This window comes from Ochotona curzoniae, unplaced genomic scaffold, assembly GCF_017591425.1.
Source record: "Ochotona curzoniae isolate NIBS_2020 unplaced genomic scaffold, NIBS_Ocur_1.0 contig_2688, whole genome shotgun sequence".
NCBI lineage: Eukaryota > Metazoa > Chordata > Mammalia > Lagomorpha > Ochotonidae > Ochotona > Ochotona curzoniae.
In genome coordinates, this window is record NW_024465553.1 from 5,235,997 (window position 1) to 5,250,202 (window position 14,206).

The window sequence follows — 14,206 nt, forward strand, 5'->3', positions numbered from 1 at the left end:
GTCCTGTGAGGCAGGGCCTGTGGTTAGTCCCACTTGCCAGGACAGGTGGTAATGTGGGAATGCTGCATCGGCTGTGCAGTCCTCTTGGCTGGCGACTTGGAGGGCCTGAAGGTGGAGCTGTGCAGCCTGTGGCCCCTGGCTTGGTGAGCCTCACTTCGAGGCTCTGTCCCTGTAGCAGCACTAGCAGCAGCACTGGAAACCAAGTCCTTCTTTCTAATGTGCATCACACAAAAGTGCTTGCTTGAAAACTCTTCCAGAGTAGGAGTATATTCGTACAAGTCTTCATTTTCCCCCCGTATTTTAAATTACCTCTCTGATAGTTGCCCTTTTGAAGGATCCGATGAAAATGTCTTTCCAGATACCCTAACTTGGACTTCGGTTGGAAAAAATCTATCGACAGCAAGTCTTTCATCTCAATGTCTAACTCATCTTCAGCTGAAAATGATCATTACTGTAAGCACAGCACACTTGTAGTCCCTGAAAATGCTGCACATCCAGGTGCTAACAGAACCTCCTCTCTAGAAAACCATGACCAAACGTCTGTGAACTGCAGGACGCTGCGCAGCGAGCCGCTGGGGAAGTGCCCAGGGGACGTGCCGACAGATCCGACAGCAGTTAATGGTCTTTCTTACAATAAAAATCTTGCCAATGGCAGTTATGATTTAGCTAACAGAGACTTTTGCCAAGGAAATCAGCTGAATTACTACAAGCAGGAAATACCTGTACAACCAACTACCTCATATCCCATTCTGAATTTATACAATTACGAGATCCAGCCCAAGCCCAGCGATGAATGTACCCTACTGAGTCATAAATACCTTGACGGGAATGCTAACCAATCTACCTCGGACGGAAGTCCCGCAACGGCTGCCATGCCTGGTACGACGGATGCTGGCAGAGCACGCTGGGACAGCACGGCTTGCGAGCAGAGCCCTTCTGTCGGGTACTCCTCAAAGACTCTCGGCCCCAATCCCGGCCTCATCCTTCAGGCTCTGACTCTGTCTAATGCCAGTGATGGATTTAACCTGGAGCGGCTTGAAATGCTTGGTGACTCCTTCCTGAAGCATGCCATCACCACCTATCTCTTTTGCACTTACCCCGATGCTCATGAGGGCCGCCTTTCCTACATGAGAAGCAAAAAGGTGAGTCGGGGCTCTTGCTTTAAGCGGTTATTTGGTTAGCGGGACACAGCTTCTGGTTGCTGGGGAGCCATTCCTGCACGGAATGCTGCTGGGTGGCCCCAGGCAGTCGTCCATCTGCAAGGGACAAAGGCATAAAGACACAGGCAGCTTACACTTGCTTGGCTCACTCCCAGTCGGAACCAAAGCGAGGAGCTATGAACTCGCTGCAGGTTTTCCCTGTGGGAAGTGGGAGCCTAATTCCTGAGCTGTCAGCGCCTGTGCTCAGGACCTGCGTTGGCAGGAAGCTGGAGCTGGGAGTTGGACCCAGGGACTCACTAGTGGACGTGAGTGTCCCAGCTATGAGGGCACATGCCCGTGTTATCCCTGTTTCGTGAGCTGAGACGTCTTCTCCATAGAAGTGAGAACTCACAGGGGTGGTAGCAGGAAGCTGTGGCAATGGCCAAGCATGAGGCTGCAGTCAGAAATAATGACCCCGTTAGGTAAGAAAGAGCACCGTGCTTTACGAAGCCTCATCCATCTGCTCAGAACCGTGGACTGTGGACTTCCTGCAGACAGACCTTTCCGCTTCAGCCTGGTGTTCAGGCCCTGTCTGCATACTCACCCCACACGGCCCACAGCCATGTTCCAGCCAGCGGACCAGGTCGGGCTGCCCCTTCTCTCAATGCTGTCTCCACCCTCTGTAGCTGCATGTGGAGTTTGGTCCCTTGTCTGAGTGCCGTTTCTTTGTTCGCCGCCTGGTGACCATTTACCAAGCCACAAGTACTCACAGGCCCACGTGGCTGGAGACCCGATTCTGTCCCCACGGCATTTTCCCCTTTTGCTGGCCTTTGCGGGAAGCTGTAAGTCTGTAGTGCCCAGGTGGCCTCAGGGATAGCTGGGGGCTGCTTTTCCCACCACAGAGCTGCACCCTCAGGGCTCCCCAGGAGCATCCTCGCTGGGACAGGTGCTGCGAGGGAAAGGGCTTCTGCAGCCTTCAATCCTCAGAAAGCAAAAATGAGCCTGGAGGCTGTAGACTCCTGTTTCCTAGTAAAGCCTAGACAAATGAAATGATGTGAGTGAACTGGGGAGAAGATAGAGCTGTTTGGAGAAACAAACAGGCCAGAGTCTAGACAATAAATACAGCTAGCTGGTGTGAATAAACAAAGTCCTTTGTTACCGTTGGCTGTGTTTTAAAATGGCCAAACAAAAATGTCTTTAAATGCCATCTAAAGCAGAGAAGTGTGTGAAAGCATGTTTGTGGCTTGGGTGTTCGGGGCCAGCACTGGGGTTGGTGGTGTGTTCCCCTCCGCTGCCACCTTCCCTTCCCCCCCCCCCACTCCTTGGCTCTCCGAGAGCAGTGGCTTCTCTGGTCATCTGACACACTCAGCATTTTATATTTCATCTTATGTTGTTGTTTTCCAAGCCTTGACACTGTCTGAACTGCTTCTCTGGTAGCATTAGGAAGCGATCTGTGTGGATAAATACTCTGCATTTTGTGTTCAGAAATCCCCAGCTGCATCAAAGCGCGTAGAACGCCTGGGAATCCGGCATTCGTCTTCCGCGTCGGCCCTGAGAGCGGGGCCAGCGCTGGTGCTCTGAGGAGCGGCTCGTTGAGGGCGCGTGGACGTGCCTCCATGGGCAGTGGGGACGTGCCTCCATGGGCAGTGTGGACGTGCCTCCGTGGGCAGTGTGGACGTGCCTCCGTGGGCAGTGGGGATGTGCCTCCGTGGGCGGTGTGGACGTGCCTCCGTGGGCGGTGTGGACGTGCCTCCGTGGGCAGTGTGGACGTGCCTCCGTGGGTGGTGTGGACGTGCCTCCATGGGCGGTGGGGACGAGGTCACAGTGGTCTTTTCTGCCAAAGGTCAGCAACTGCAATCTGTATCGCCTCGGCAAGAAGAAGGGGCTGCCCAGCCGCATGGTGGTGTCCATCTTTGATCCCCCTGTGAACTGGCTTCCTCCCGGTTATGTAGTAAATCAAGACAAAAGTAACACAGATAAATGGGACAAAGAGGAAATGGTAAGTTGTTGGTCACCAGAGAGATGTGTTTTTGGTGAGCCAGAGATTTTCGTTCTGTGTTTTGTTTCCTTGTCCTGATGTTATTTTAAGAGCTAATATTTGGTATATTGACATAGTTCCTTTAAATGGACTACTTTGTTATTGGATTCAGAAGTAGCATTTTAATTCTGATGAAGGATGATTTCTATTTTTAATTCTTTTCCAAAGACGGAAGAATATGTGAGGTTTCACTTAAAAAGATCAAAAGCCCCTTTGTCCCTTCTACCACTGCTCTGTGTTTCAGGATTATATGTTCCAGGGTTATATGTTCCAGGGCTGCATGGTCCAGGGTTGCATGTTCTGGGGTTATGTGTTCCAGGGCTGCATGGTCCAGGGTTGCATGTTCTGGGGTTATATGTTCCAGGGCTACATGGTCCAGGGCTGCATGGTCCAGGGCTGCATAATACAGCATTCTGTATCGCTCCAAGTCCTAAGGTCATACATCACAGTGTTTATTGCATATTCCAGTTAGACCCTTGAATGTGTCAGAGGAATGACTCTTTTGTGACTGAAGACCTTCAGGCTGTCAGTCGAATCACTCATTTTAATAAAGTCTTACTCTTGCCTCTTGGGGTTTCCTTGGACTGTTTCTCATCTAGTGAACTTAAAATCGCCATGCTGCAAACTCAACATTTTCTGGAAATAATACAAGAATTGCCTGATGTTAGCAAATGCTTGCTTTCTTTAGTCTTGTTCCAAGGCCACCAGAGGGCAGCTTGGAGGACTTTGGGGCCGAGGTGGCAGGCAGTCCAGTGGTGCATGTCTCAGGATCACGGCCACCTTCCAGGCCAGTTCAGTTCTAGGAGATTTATCCTGTGTTGGTGATGGCTCATTGTCACCTCGTTGCTGGAGGCCCTGTGATGACGTTGTCGGCTCAGCAGATTCCAGCCTTCAGCCACACCGTTCTCCCTGCCTTCTGACATGCTCTTTCTCGTAGTCCTCGCTGTAGCTTTCGACAGATTCCACCTGCTTAGTGAGGAGGTGTTTTTTTTTAAGTCATGTAGTGTTTGCTTTATTACAGAAGAGAGCTTTTTCAGGACAAGCTTTAAGAGAATAATGCAAGTTAGGGAAGACAGATTGCATTTGTTATTATTGAGAAGTATATAGAACCTTAGAGGGAAGTGTGGAGTCTGAGCTTTGGAAAAAGTCAGTCATTTTTCTTTATAAAAAAGTTTTATTATCTACTTGGCTCATATGTGTATCAAAATGTGTATCATGTCACTTTGATACACATGAACAACCCAGAGTGTGCGTTTCCTTTAACCTCTCCCATAGCTTGACACTTTGGTTGTTGGAATGCATTGAAAATGCTGCTGACTCCTTTGTGCTTGAGGCAGCCCCCTGTGTTACACTCCTGCTCTGCCGTTTCTCACACCTTGGTCCGGCCCCACAAGCTTTCGGCATGGCTGGGGGCAGAGGGCAGCTTTGGAGAGTGGCTTCTCCATTGGGCAGTGCTGTTGGCAGCGCCGCCAGCTGCGAGCCCCGAGGCCGGTGCTCCTGGTGCTGGTGTGCTGTCCAGCAGACCTCATCGAAGCAGTGAGCTTCTGGGGTTAGTTATTACAGCTGCTTTTTAATTGCAATTTAGTTTTTTTTTTTTTTTGTTCTTGTCTTAGGGACCAAACAGTAATCAGAAACATTTCTTTTTACCTGGGAAAAGTCTAGTTTTTAACAGAAATGGTCCCTGGGGCGTGCCATTGTAATTTATTTTTTGTTCTTCCTTATTCTGGGAAAGGTGTTTTTTTTTTAGCTTAAAAGAACGAAAGATGCACAGGTATGGATACATGGTCTGATCCACTGCTGTTCTTTCTTTTCAAATACAGTGTTTGCATTTCTTTAGATCTGAGCATTTAAAAAATGCTCAACAGATTGAAAACTTTTTTATCAAAGTTTCTGGTGGGGTTTTGCCGTTGTGATTGCATAACAGAAATTTGGCGTCTTTCAAGCATTGCAAAAAAGTTACATCATTCCTAAATTCAGCCCATTATTAACATTGTCATTCACAAATAAACTTTGGCCAAAGAATTTGGAATTAACAAAGATCTTTTGACAGCGTGTGCGTTGTTGTGTTTCCTGCTAGCCCGCATTTTCTGCTTTGCTTTGTTGGTCGGGTTATGCTCTCATCGCTTACTCTGCTGCGGCTCCGAGTGGAAGGGAAGGGCATCGTTTCTTATAAAGTTAGGCTCAATGACCACTTTCAGTTTTTAAGCAAAGCAGTTTAGCTTTATATTGTAACAAATGAACTTTGAACTGGAAAATGGGGTGAAAAACTTTAAGAACCCTGTTGTACATTTTTGATGTCATGAAGCTTTTAAAATAAAGCAAATGTTATCTGTTTTTCTGTTGTGCTCTTACTTGCACACGTTTCTGCCTCTGCGTCTGTTCAGGAGGCTCTTGTGGAGGCGGGATCCCCCACCCCCTGGAAGGTCTGGCGGCAGGCAGGCAGGCGGAGCTCGCCCTGTGCTGCCGGGCTGCACTTCCTCGGACAAGTTTGATGCCGGGACGTGGAGTTTTCACTTTACTTCCCTGTTCAGAACCCTTCACTTTAAAGCTTCATCCTGGAGAAAGGTCACTTTATAACTTAGAAAATGAGCATTCAAAGAACTTGTTTTACTTTGTTTATATGATTAAATAACTTATTTTATGTTAATTGAAAACAAATGGCCGTGATTTTAAAGTTGCCTTTTAGTATTTGTGGTTGTCATTTGAAATTATCCATAACCCTTGCTTTTATTGAGTTTCAAACCCTTTTAAAAACAGCAGCTTGTCTCCCCTCCTTCCCATTCCCCTCATTTCAGACAAAAGACTGCATGTTGGCTAATGGCAAACTGGACGACGACTGTGAGGAGGAGGAGGACGAGGAGGAGGAGGACCTGGTGTGGAGGGCTCCGAAGGAGGAAGCTGAATATGATGATGATTTCTTGGAGTATGATCAGGAGCACATCAAATTTATAGATAACATGTTAATGGGATCAGGAGCCTTTGTAAAGAAAATTTCTCTTTCTCCCTTCTCCGCCCCGGACTCTGCGTGCGAGTGGAAAATGCCCAGGAAGCCCCCCTCTGGCAGTGTGCCGTGCACCTCCGAGTTCCAGGACTTTGACTACAGCTCTTGGGACGCGATGTGCTATCTGGATCCTAGCAAAGCTGTCGAAGAGGATGACTTTGTGGTGGGCTTCTGGAATCCCTCAGAAGAAAACTGCGGTGTCGACACGGGGAAGCAGTCCATTTCCTACGACTTGCACACGGAGCAGTGCATTGCCGACAAGAGCATCGCGGACTGCGTGGAAGCCCTGCTGGGCTGCTATTTAACCAGCTGCGGCGAGCGGGCTGCTCAGCTTTTCCTGTGTTCTCTGGGGCTGAAGGTGCTCCCGGTCATTAAGAGGGCTGACCGGGAAAAGGCTGCGTGCCCGGCCCGGGAGAGCTTCCACAGCCAACCCAAGCGGCCTCCCGGGAGCTGCGCTCTGGCCTCAGGAGCCAGCTCCCGGGGCTCCTCGGTGCTGAGAGACCTGGAGTACGGTTGTCTGAAGATCCCACCGAGATGCATGTTCGACCATCCAGATGCAGATAAAACACTCAGTCACCTTATATCGGGTTTTGAGAATTTCGAAAAGAAAATCAACTACAGGTTCAAGAACAAGGCGTACCTTCTCCAGGCGTTCACACACGCCTCCTACCACTACAACACCATCACTGGTAAGGAGCCGCAGCACCGCACTGCCCTCTTCTAAAAGAGTGCAGTGTCTGGCCCCGTTAAGAAAGCTCTGCGTGCGCAGACACCTTGTGTGGTGGGGGAGGACAGAGGAACGAGCCCTCTGTTTCTCTCATCTTCCCGCTGGGACAGTTGCAGCGTGGTTAGCTTACCTGCTCTGATACCCGCCCTTTGGGGTGCTGCCTAACTCGGGAAACTTGCACCCCGCTACGTTGGTGGACCTGACCATTCTGTCCCGCCTTTGCGCTGTGCACGCAGGGCTGCATTTGACGTGGCCTTGCTCGTGTGTTGGGGCTCCTGTTGGTCTCCCCAGACCAAGGCCCCTGGTCTGCCTCCCGTGACTGTGACACCAGCCGGTTTCATCACTTGCTGTCTGGCCCTGCTGTCACTGCCCACTCTTCCCTGGGCTGTGCTTGCTTCTCTGATTTTATAGTCTCTCGGTCTGTAAGAGCGAAAGGGAAAATGGCTGAGAGCCAGAAGCTGGTGTTTCTATTTTGTTTTCAATTGTAACTGTCAGTGCTTAGATCTGAAAGATGATATAGTATGTATAATAAGATGACCTGCGAAGTGCAGAGCCAGAAGGTGCAATCCTGTCTGATTTCTGATGGAGTTTCTGATTTCTGTCTGAGTTTCCTCATGGGGAAAAAACGGTGTGCATGGCTGGGTCTCACCTAGCTGCCTCTTTGCCCCTTGGGTAGTCTGGGCCATGTGCCTTGCCCCATGAGCCCTCTGACCGCTCTGAGGAAGTAGAGGGGTTAGGTAACCTTGCTCCCACCCTGCGTTTTGACTGCCTGCCGTCTGAGCTCACTCTCACACCTCTTCTCTCCCCAGCTCGTGGTTTGTGCCAAATGTAGCATTTGTATGAGAAAAGAGGCTTGTTTATGGACCCTTGTGTGTGATGCACACCACACAGGGCAACATGGAGTGTTACCACTGTCCACACACTGCAGAGTGGAGGGCGGCGCCATGCGGAGTGTGCATGTGGCTGACAGCCGGTTCAGTGCAGTGGTAACACATGGGTGACGGCCCTGCACCTGCTGGCCCCATGCAGCGCGGTGGTGGGGGGCTCTGTGAGTGGGCACAGCTGGGAAAGGCTTTGTGTTTTTTATTTTTCATGCTAGCAAGCATTAGTCTTTTGACTGTGTGAAAAAATTTTAACCCTAGTTCCGAATTGCCATTTTCTCTCCTTAAGTCAGAAACTCATTAAGTGGGTTCAGGGAGGAGCCTTTTCCTTGGAAGCTGTGGCTGTTGATGGCCCGTGACTGCCCTCTGGTCCTCTCTCAGATTGTTACCAGCGCTTGGAGTTCCTGGGCGACGCGATTCTGGACTACCTCATTACCAAGCACCTTTACGAAGACCCTCGGCAGCACTCGCCCGGGGTCCTCACCGACCTGCGCTCTGCCCTGGTCAACAACACCATCTTCGCGTCGCTGGCTGTGAAGTACGACTACCACAAGTACTTCAAAGCTGTGTCCCCCGAGCTCTTCCACGTCATTGATGACTTTGTGCAGTTTCAACTGGAGAAGAATGAGATGCAAGGGATGGATTCAGAGGTGAGTGCTCCGATGTTCAAGGTAAAGAAAATGCTCCCGGGGCATCGGTCCTGCAGGGCTGCTGTTGTTGCCCCGTGCGCTGTGTGTTCTCCAGGGAGCTGTGTGCACTGTGCATTCTCGGGGGAGCTGTGTGCACTGTGTGTTCTCCAGGGACCTCTGTGTTCTCCGGGGAGCTGTGTGCACTGTGCATTCTCGGGGGAGCTGTGCGTGCTGTGTGTTCTCCAGGGAGCTATGTTCATTGCGTGTTCACCGGGGAGCTGTGTGCGCTGTGCGTTCTCTTGGGGAGCTGTGCATGTTGTGTGTTCTTGGGGAAGCTGTGCATTCTCAGGGGAGTTGTATATGCTGTGTGTTCACCAGGGAGCTGTGCGCGCTGCATATTCTCCAGGGAGTGTGTGCACTTAGCATTCTCCTGGGAGCTGTGCACGCTCTGTGTTCTTGGGGGAGTCTTTTAAGCCAGAGCTTGTACTCCTTTAGGAGCTGAGACAGAGTCAAGGTCCCAATTACTGCAGTATTTCTCCGTGCCCAAGGAGTGTGCACTGCTCGCTGCCCTGCCCTCTGGATGTAATGCTAGTAAAAGCTCCGTGTGGCTTAGTCTGTCTTTTTTTCTCTTTAAGTGGCTCAGAAATATTTGCTGATATCTCAGGTTAGCATCACAAATGTACACTCTGCTTCTACTTGAAATGGGGAAAATCTCACTTAAAAACTAAACTTCTGAATTTTTTAACTGTTGGAATCTGGGAGGCCTGTACTCTTGAGTTCAGCCAGAGGTCCTTCGCTGGTGGAGCTGATTCGGATGTGTCTGAGAGCTGCTTGCAGGCTTGCAGGAGGGGATATTGCTCGGGTCACTGACGGCCATCCGCATGCCTGGGCACTCAGGGGAGCGTGGCCACCCCTGCTTCCAGTGCCGCTGAGTGCCTTATTTTAGGTGGATTTTTTTGTAAGGAATTGATGATTTTGTTCTTCGTGCTGTTAGTGATTTTAATTGTTCTTTCTTTACCTCCTACATTCCTTAAAAACAAACAAACAAAAAAACCTGCCCTGAATCGTTGTTGGGGAGTTGTGAATTTCTTGGGCTTTTTGTGAAGAAAAGTAGTGTGAGCTGCTGCCATGCAGCGAGCGCCAAGACCTGGCAGCAGCCGGGTAGGGAGGGCGAGAAGGGGGCACCTCTCCTGCACCTGGGCCCAGCAGGGCCCTTGCAGTCTTGGTTCTAATCTCATTCTGTAGGAAGGCCTGGGCTTGAAATCTGAGAACTTGGTCTGGGTGACACCGGTTCTCTCTGACGCCGGGGAGGCGTCCTGACTGTGTTAGCTTTCATTCATTCTTTCCTTACGTTTATATAAACACGCCTAGAAATCACAGGGCCTCATTGGAGCTGCCTGCGTGTGAGTTTTCTAACTTGCTTTCTGTTCTTAAGTCTCTGCCTCCTTGGGCCTCAGTTTTCTTGGCTGTGAAGCAGAGAATTAACTTGATAAGTTCTGAACTTCCTTTCTGCCTCCAAGCCATAGAAACCTGAGCAGTGAGTATCTGGTTTGTAGTTGGCATCCTACATGTTCCGTGGACCCTGGCTGAGCAGTACGTAGGAATTAGCACTTTCTTCCTCGTTAGTTCTTCACAGATAGTTTTTGTGTTTCTGGAAACTGCAAATGCGAATAAAGAAAGAATGTAAGTTGTGCGGCTGCGCTAGCTCAGGAGTAAGCAGAGTTAGCCTCTGAGGGTGGCTCACTGTGATGGAGACACAGCTGTGCAAAATGTAAAAAAGAGTGATCATTGTGAGTTCTAGCTTGTTCTATGACTTAATGTATTGTGCATGGCTTCCTATGTACTAATTGGTGTTTTGATTTTCATTAGCTGCAAGGTGGTTAATATATAGCTACTTTATTTAAATAGTCTTTTGTGTAAATGCTTTTTTGGCTAGAACTTTTAATAAACATGGTATGATGAGTGTGCTTACATAACCAGTTCCTTTCTTAAGATGCATTCCTGGAAGTGGAATTGCTTCATCAAAGCTTTAGGAACTTTGATTAACTTGAGTGCCCACGTGCGTCCCGCTGTTACTATAGTGACCACGTTCTAAGTGTCTGCGTGAACAGAGAACCTGAGGGGAAATACCTTCCAGTTCCACTTCCCTGACCAGATTTGTGTGGCCCGGTCCCCAGCGGCAGCGCTCCATGCAGCCCGTGCCACACTGCTGGGGCAGCTCTATTCATATGCATGCTGTCTAATTAGGAGTGGAATTGCAGTTTTTACTCACACTCACTGACTGTGTTTAACTGTTGAAATGGGTGTTGTTTTCATTTGTAAGTAACCTTTGGGGATTTTCTTCTTTCATTTTTTTTGAGAAGAGAATATTTGCGGGGTGCCATTACACAGTGGGCATGCTGTAGATGGTTGGCTCTTAGCAGTGAGAGCCAGAACCCAAGGAAACGAGCACACTTGTGGGAGCCACCTGGAAAATGGCTTTTCCTTACAGGTCACTTTTCTCTGTAATAGCTCAGGAGATCTGAAGAGGATGAAGAGAAAGAAGAGGATATTGAAGTCCCAAAGGCCATGGGGGACATATTCGAGTCGCTGGCTGGTGCCATCTACATGGACAGTGGGATGTCCCTGGAGACAGTGTGGCAGGTGTACCACCCCATGATGCGGCCTCTCATAGGTACGCTGGCTCTGCCTGGGGCGCGGCGCAGGTGCAGAGTTGCTTCAAGGACTCACCTTATTCTTTTGATTACAGAAAAGTTTTCTGCAAATGTGCCCCGTTCACCTGTGCGAGAATTGCTTGAAATGGAACCAGAAACTGCCAAATTTAGGTAAGAAACAAAGGAGGAGAGAGAAAGAGAAATGTGTATGGAAAAAAAATTACTTGGAAGCAAGGAGAAAGTTCTCAGTGGTGCCAGAAGCCAGAAGCCAGTGGTTCTGAAAGTTGTGAGTTTTGGGCTTGTGGCTTTCCAGCTCCAGTCTGCAATCCCGGGGACTGCTCCTGTTTTGTTGGTTTCTGTCAACCTGCTGGCCCTGTGCAGGATGTCCCTCTGCTTTGTGTGGTGACAGCCTGCCCTCAGCCACCTGCTGAGTGACACCGGCAACAAACACTGCTCCCTCCTCACTTGAGCTGTTTGCCTTTCTTCCCAGCCCGGCTGAGAGAACTTACGACGGCAAGGTCAGAGTCACCGTGGAAGTGGTCGGCAAAGGCAAGTTTAAAGGTGTTGGCCGCAGTTACAGGATCGCCAAGTCTGCCGCTGCCAGAAGGGCCCTGCGAAGCCTCAAAGCTAACCAACCTCAGGTTCCCAACAGCTGAAGCCTGTTGTCAACGTTCAAAGCAAAACGAAAAACCACCGAGGGGGGAGTATTTAAACATGATGGGGTCAGGTTGATATGTCGAGTGGAATGAGCTGAAGGCAGAATTTACAGTGTGTTGGATAATAAGATAGATAACAGAATAAAACATTTAACACATGTACAAAAATCTTTGGAACTAATTGTAGTTTTAGTTTTTTTGCGCAAACACAATCTTCTTTCCTCACTTCTGCTTTGTTTAAATCACAAGAGTGCTTTAATGATGACATTTAGCAAGTTTTTAAAATACTGACTGCTTTGTTTGTTCCTTGAGTTTAGTTTCTGTTGACTGTTTAGCGTTAGAAGGCCCTGGGGCTGAGCGGTGTGCAGTCTGAGCAGCCCTCAGGCTGTGCCAGCCAGCTGGGACCAGCTGCGCCCGTAGGGCATGGGCGAGGGGTCCTGTGGTGATGCCTGCTGTGCATGGGGGCGTGCAGATGTTGGCTGTCCTTTCCCTGTCCTTGGAGGAGGGTGCACTCTCTTCCTGTTGCCCTGGAGGGCGTGGCTGGCGTGCTGCCGAGTCTGAGCTTGATCTCCTGATGCCCCGTAGTCCTGCATGAAGACAGAGGTTCTTGCCTTAAAAGTAAAACCCTTCCTGGATATTCTCTGATTTCTGATCTTTCTGGAGCAAACTTCTATTTTACATTCCCTTTGTTTTGTTACACATGAGATGTTGAGTCCGTGTGACTCAATTTATTCCTGAATTAGTTGTAACTTAGTACAGGTTTACCCCAGAATTTCTGTCAAGCGTCCTGAGATATTTGAAAAACCGGAATATGAAGTCTGGATTTTCTTTGAACATCGTGGTAAAGATGATCTTTGGCTAAATACCCAGTTTTACTAAAGGGTCTCCTGTGAAGTAGTTCCATGGACGGAAATGTTTATAGCAAATAGCTTTTCCCTGTAGGCTGTTGCTTTAACAAAACAGACCATAAGCCTGTCACACCTGAGCAAGCTGCAGATTCCGTGGTGGGCTGGGTGCTGGCTTAAGGGGGGGAATAGCACCTCGCCGCCCTGCCTGCTGCGCGCCACACTCCCTTCACCTCCGGGTTGACACATCTGGTACTTAGGTTGTTAACTGAGGTCAGCTAGCTCATTGTTTGCAACTTTGGAAAAGGAAAGAAAGAGCCCAATGTTTTTAGGCATCTGCCGAATTTTCTTTAGCTAGACTTGTAGGCGCTCCTCACTGAAATACCTCAATTCTTTGCTTTTGCATGCGTCTCTCCCCCTGTTTGGTGCTACGTTTATGTATTATGCTTGAAATTTTAATTTTTTTTGCACTGTAACTATAATACCTCTTAATTTACCTTTTGGAAAGCTGTGGGTCAGTCTTGCGCTCGCACCCACCTCGCAGTAGAGGTTTGCTGCAGTTTGCCCGTTAGAAGTGGAGCAGAGGGGTCTCACACATGTTCCCGCGCGTGGGTCCGAAGGTGACGCTCTGTGTAATGCTGCATTTGTGTTTCCACTGTGTTCCAGCTGAGAAACCCTGGGGCTTGTGCCAGGAAGCCCCAGGAAGGGGTGGGGGCGGTTCCCTGCTGAGAGCCAGCCCAAGCTCCTCCTAGATTCCCTGATCTTTCTGCTCTCGCGGTGGGGGGAAGGGCAGGGGCTTTTCAGCTAGTTAACTTAGAGGGCTCCTTTCCAGAACGATTCTGATTTGTAATCGTAGGGTATGTGTTTAGCGACTTCAAGCCAAGGGATACTTGGACTCTGGTCAGTCGGAAGGCAGATGTGAGCTGCGCACGGCGCTTCGGAGTAACTGTGCCACTGATGCCATGGTGATGTCTAAACTACCTGACCCCAGCACGGCAGGGCTCTCGCCTCCTGGCCCTGGCCCGTGGTGTTTCACAGTGAAAGCCCCAAGAGGAGAAAAATGCCTCAATATATTTTGTAATTTTAGGAAGAATATTTTTTGTTAATACTAAAAAGTTCAGCTGTGGGTATGATTCGGTCGTACATTCTCAGGGGTTCAGATTTCCTGCTACCATTCAAACTCTTATCGCCAGCAAACTTTATTTCGTTTTCTTGTTGGAGAGAAATAACCGATGTTAATTTAAAACCGACGATTGGAAGTATTCTCTGGTCCTCGGGTTAGACGCGAACCGGTTGTGGTCGCTCCCACGGGAGAGACCGCGATGCTCCCGAACGCCGCACTCAGCCTGCGGAAGTGCTTGGCTTCCGTGGGTTATGGAATCACTCTGTGTGCCCAGCCTTACGGCCAGCCCTGTGTGCCCCTGAGAGTGCCAGCAGTGCGAATGGGGCCGGGGAGCCAGCAGTGCGGCGGGCTGGGCAGGGCGGGCTCGGGGGGGGGCACTGCGTGGGCTCGGGGGGCACTGCGTGGACCCCAGGGTGGATCGGTGGCTTCCCCCAGCTGCGTTCACGTCGCACACGGAAGCATTGCACTTGGCATCAGGCTTTACCTCATTTCAAGGAAAACGTGCTTAACCGA

At 49.7% G+C, this 14,206-nt stretch overlaps 1 protein-coding gene across 1 annotated transcript in view; it reads left to right on the forward strand.

Moving 5' to 3' along the window:
• The window catches only part of DICER1 (dicer 1, ribonuclease III), a 53,450-nt gene extending 40,754 nt beyond the window's left edge, over positions 1 to 12,696 (forward strand). The window contains exons 21-27 of the mRNA XM_040975110.1: positions 359 to 1,142; positions 2,983 to 3,138; positions 5,973 to 6,867; positions 8,168 to 8,436; positions 10,927 to 11,089; positions 11,165 to 11,240; positions 11,560 to 12,696. Of these exons, the coding sequence (XP_040831044.1) occupies positions 359 to 1,142; positions 2,983 to 3,138; positions 5,973 to 6,867; positions 8,168 to 8,436; positions 10,927 to 11,089; positions 11,165 to 11,240; positions 11,560 to 11,725 (2,509 nt within the window). The 3' untranslated portion in view covers positions 11,726 to 12,696. The remainder of the gene's footprint in view (positions 1 to 358; positions 1,143 to 2,982; positions 3,139 to 5,972; positions 6,868 to 8,167; positions 8,437 to 10,926; positions 11,090 to 11,164; positions 11,241 to 11,559) is intronic.
• Positions 12,697 to 14,206: the final 1,510 nt, after the last annotated feature.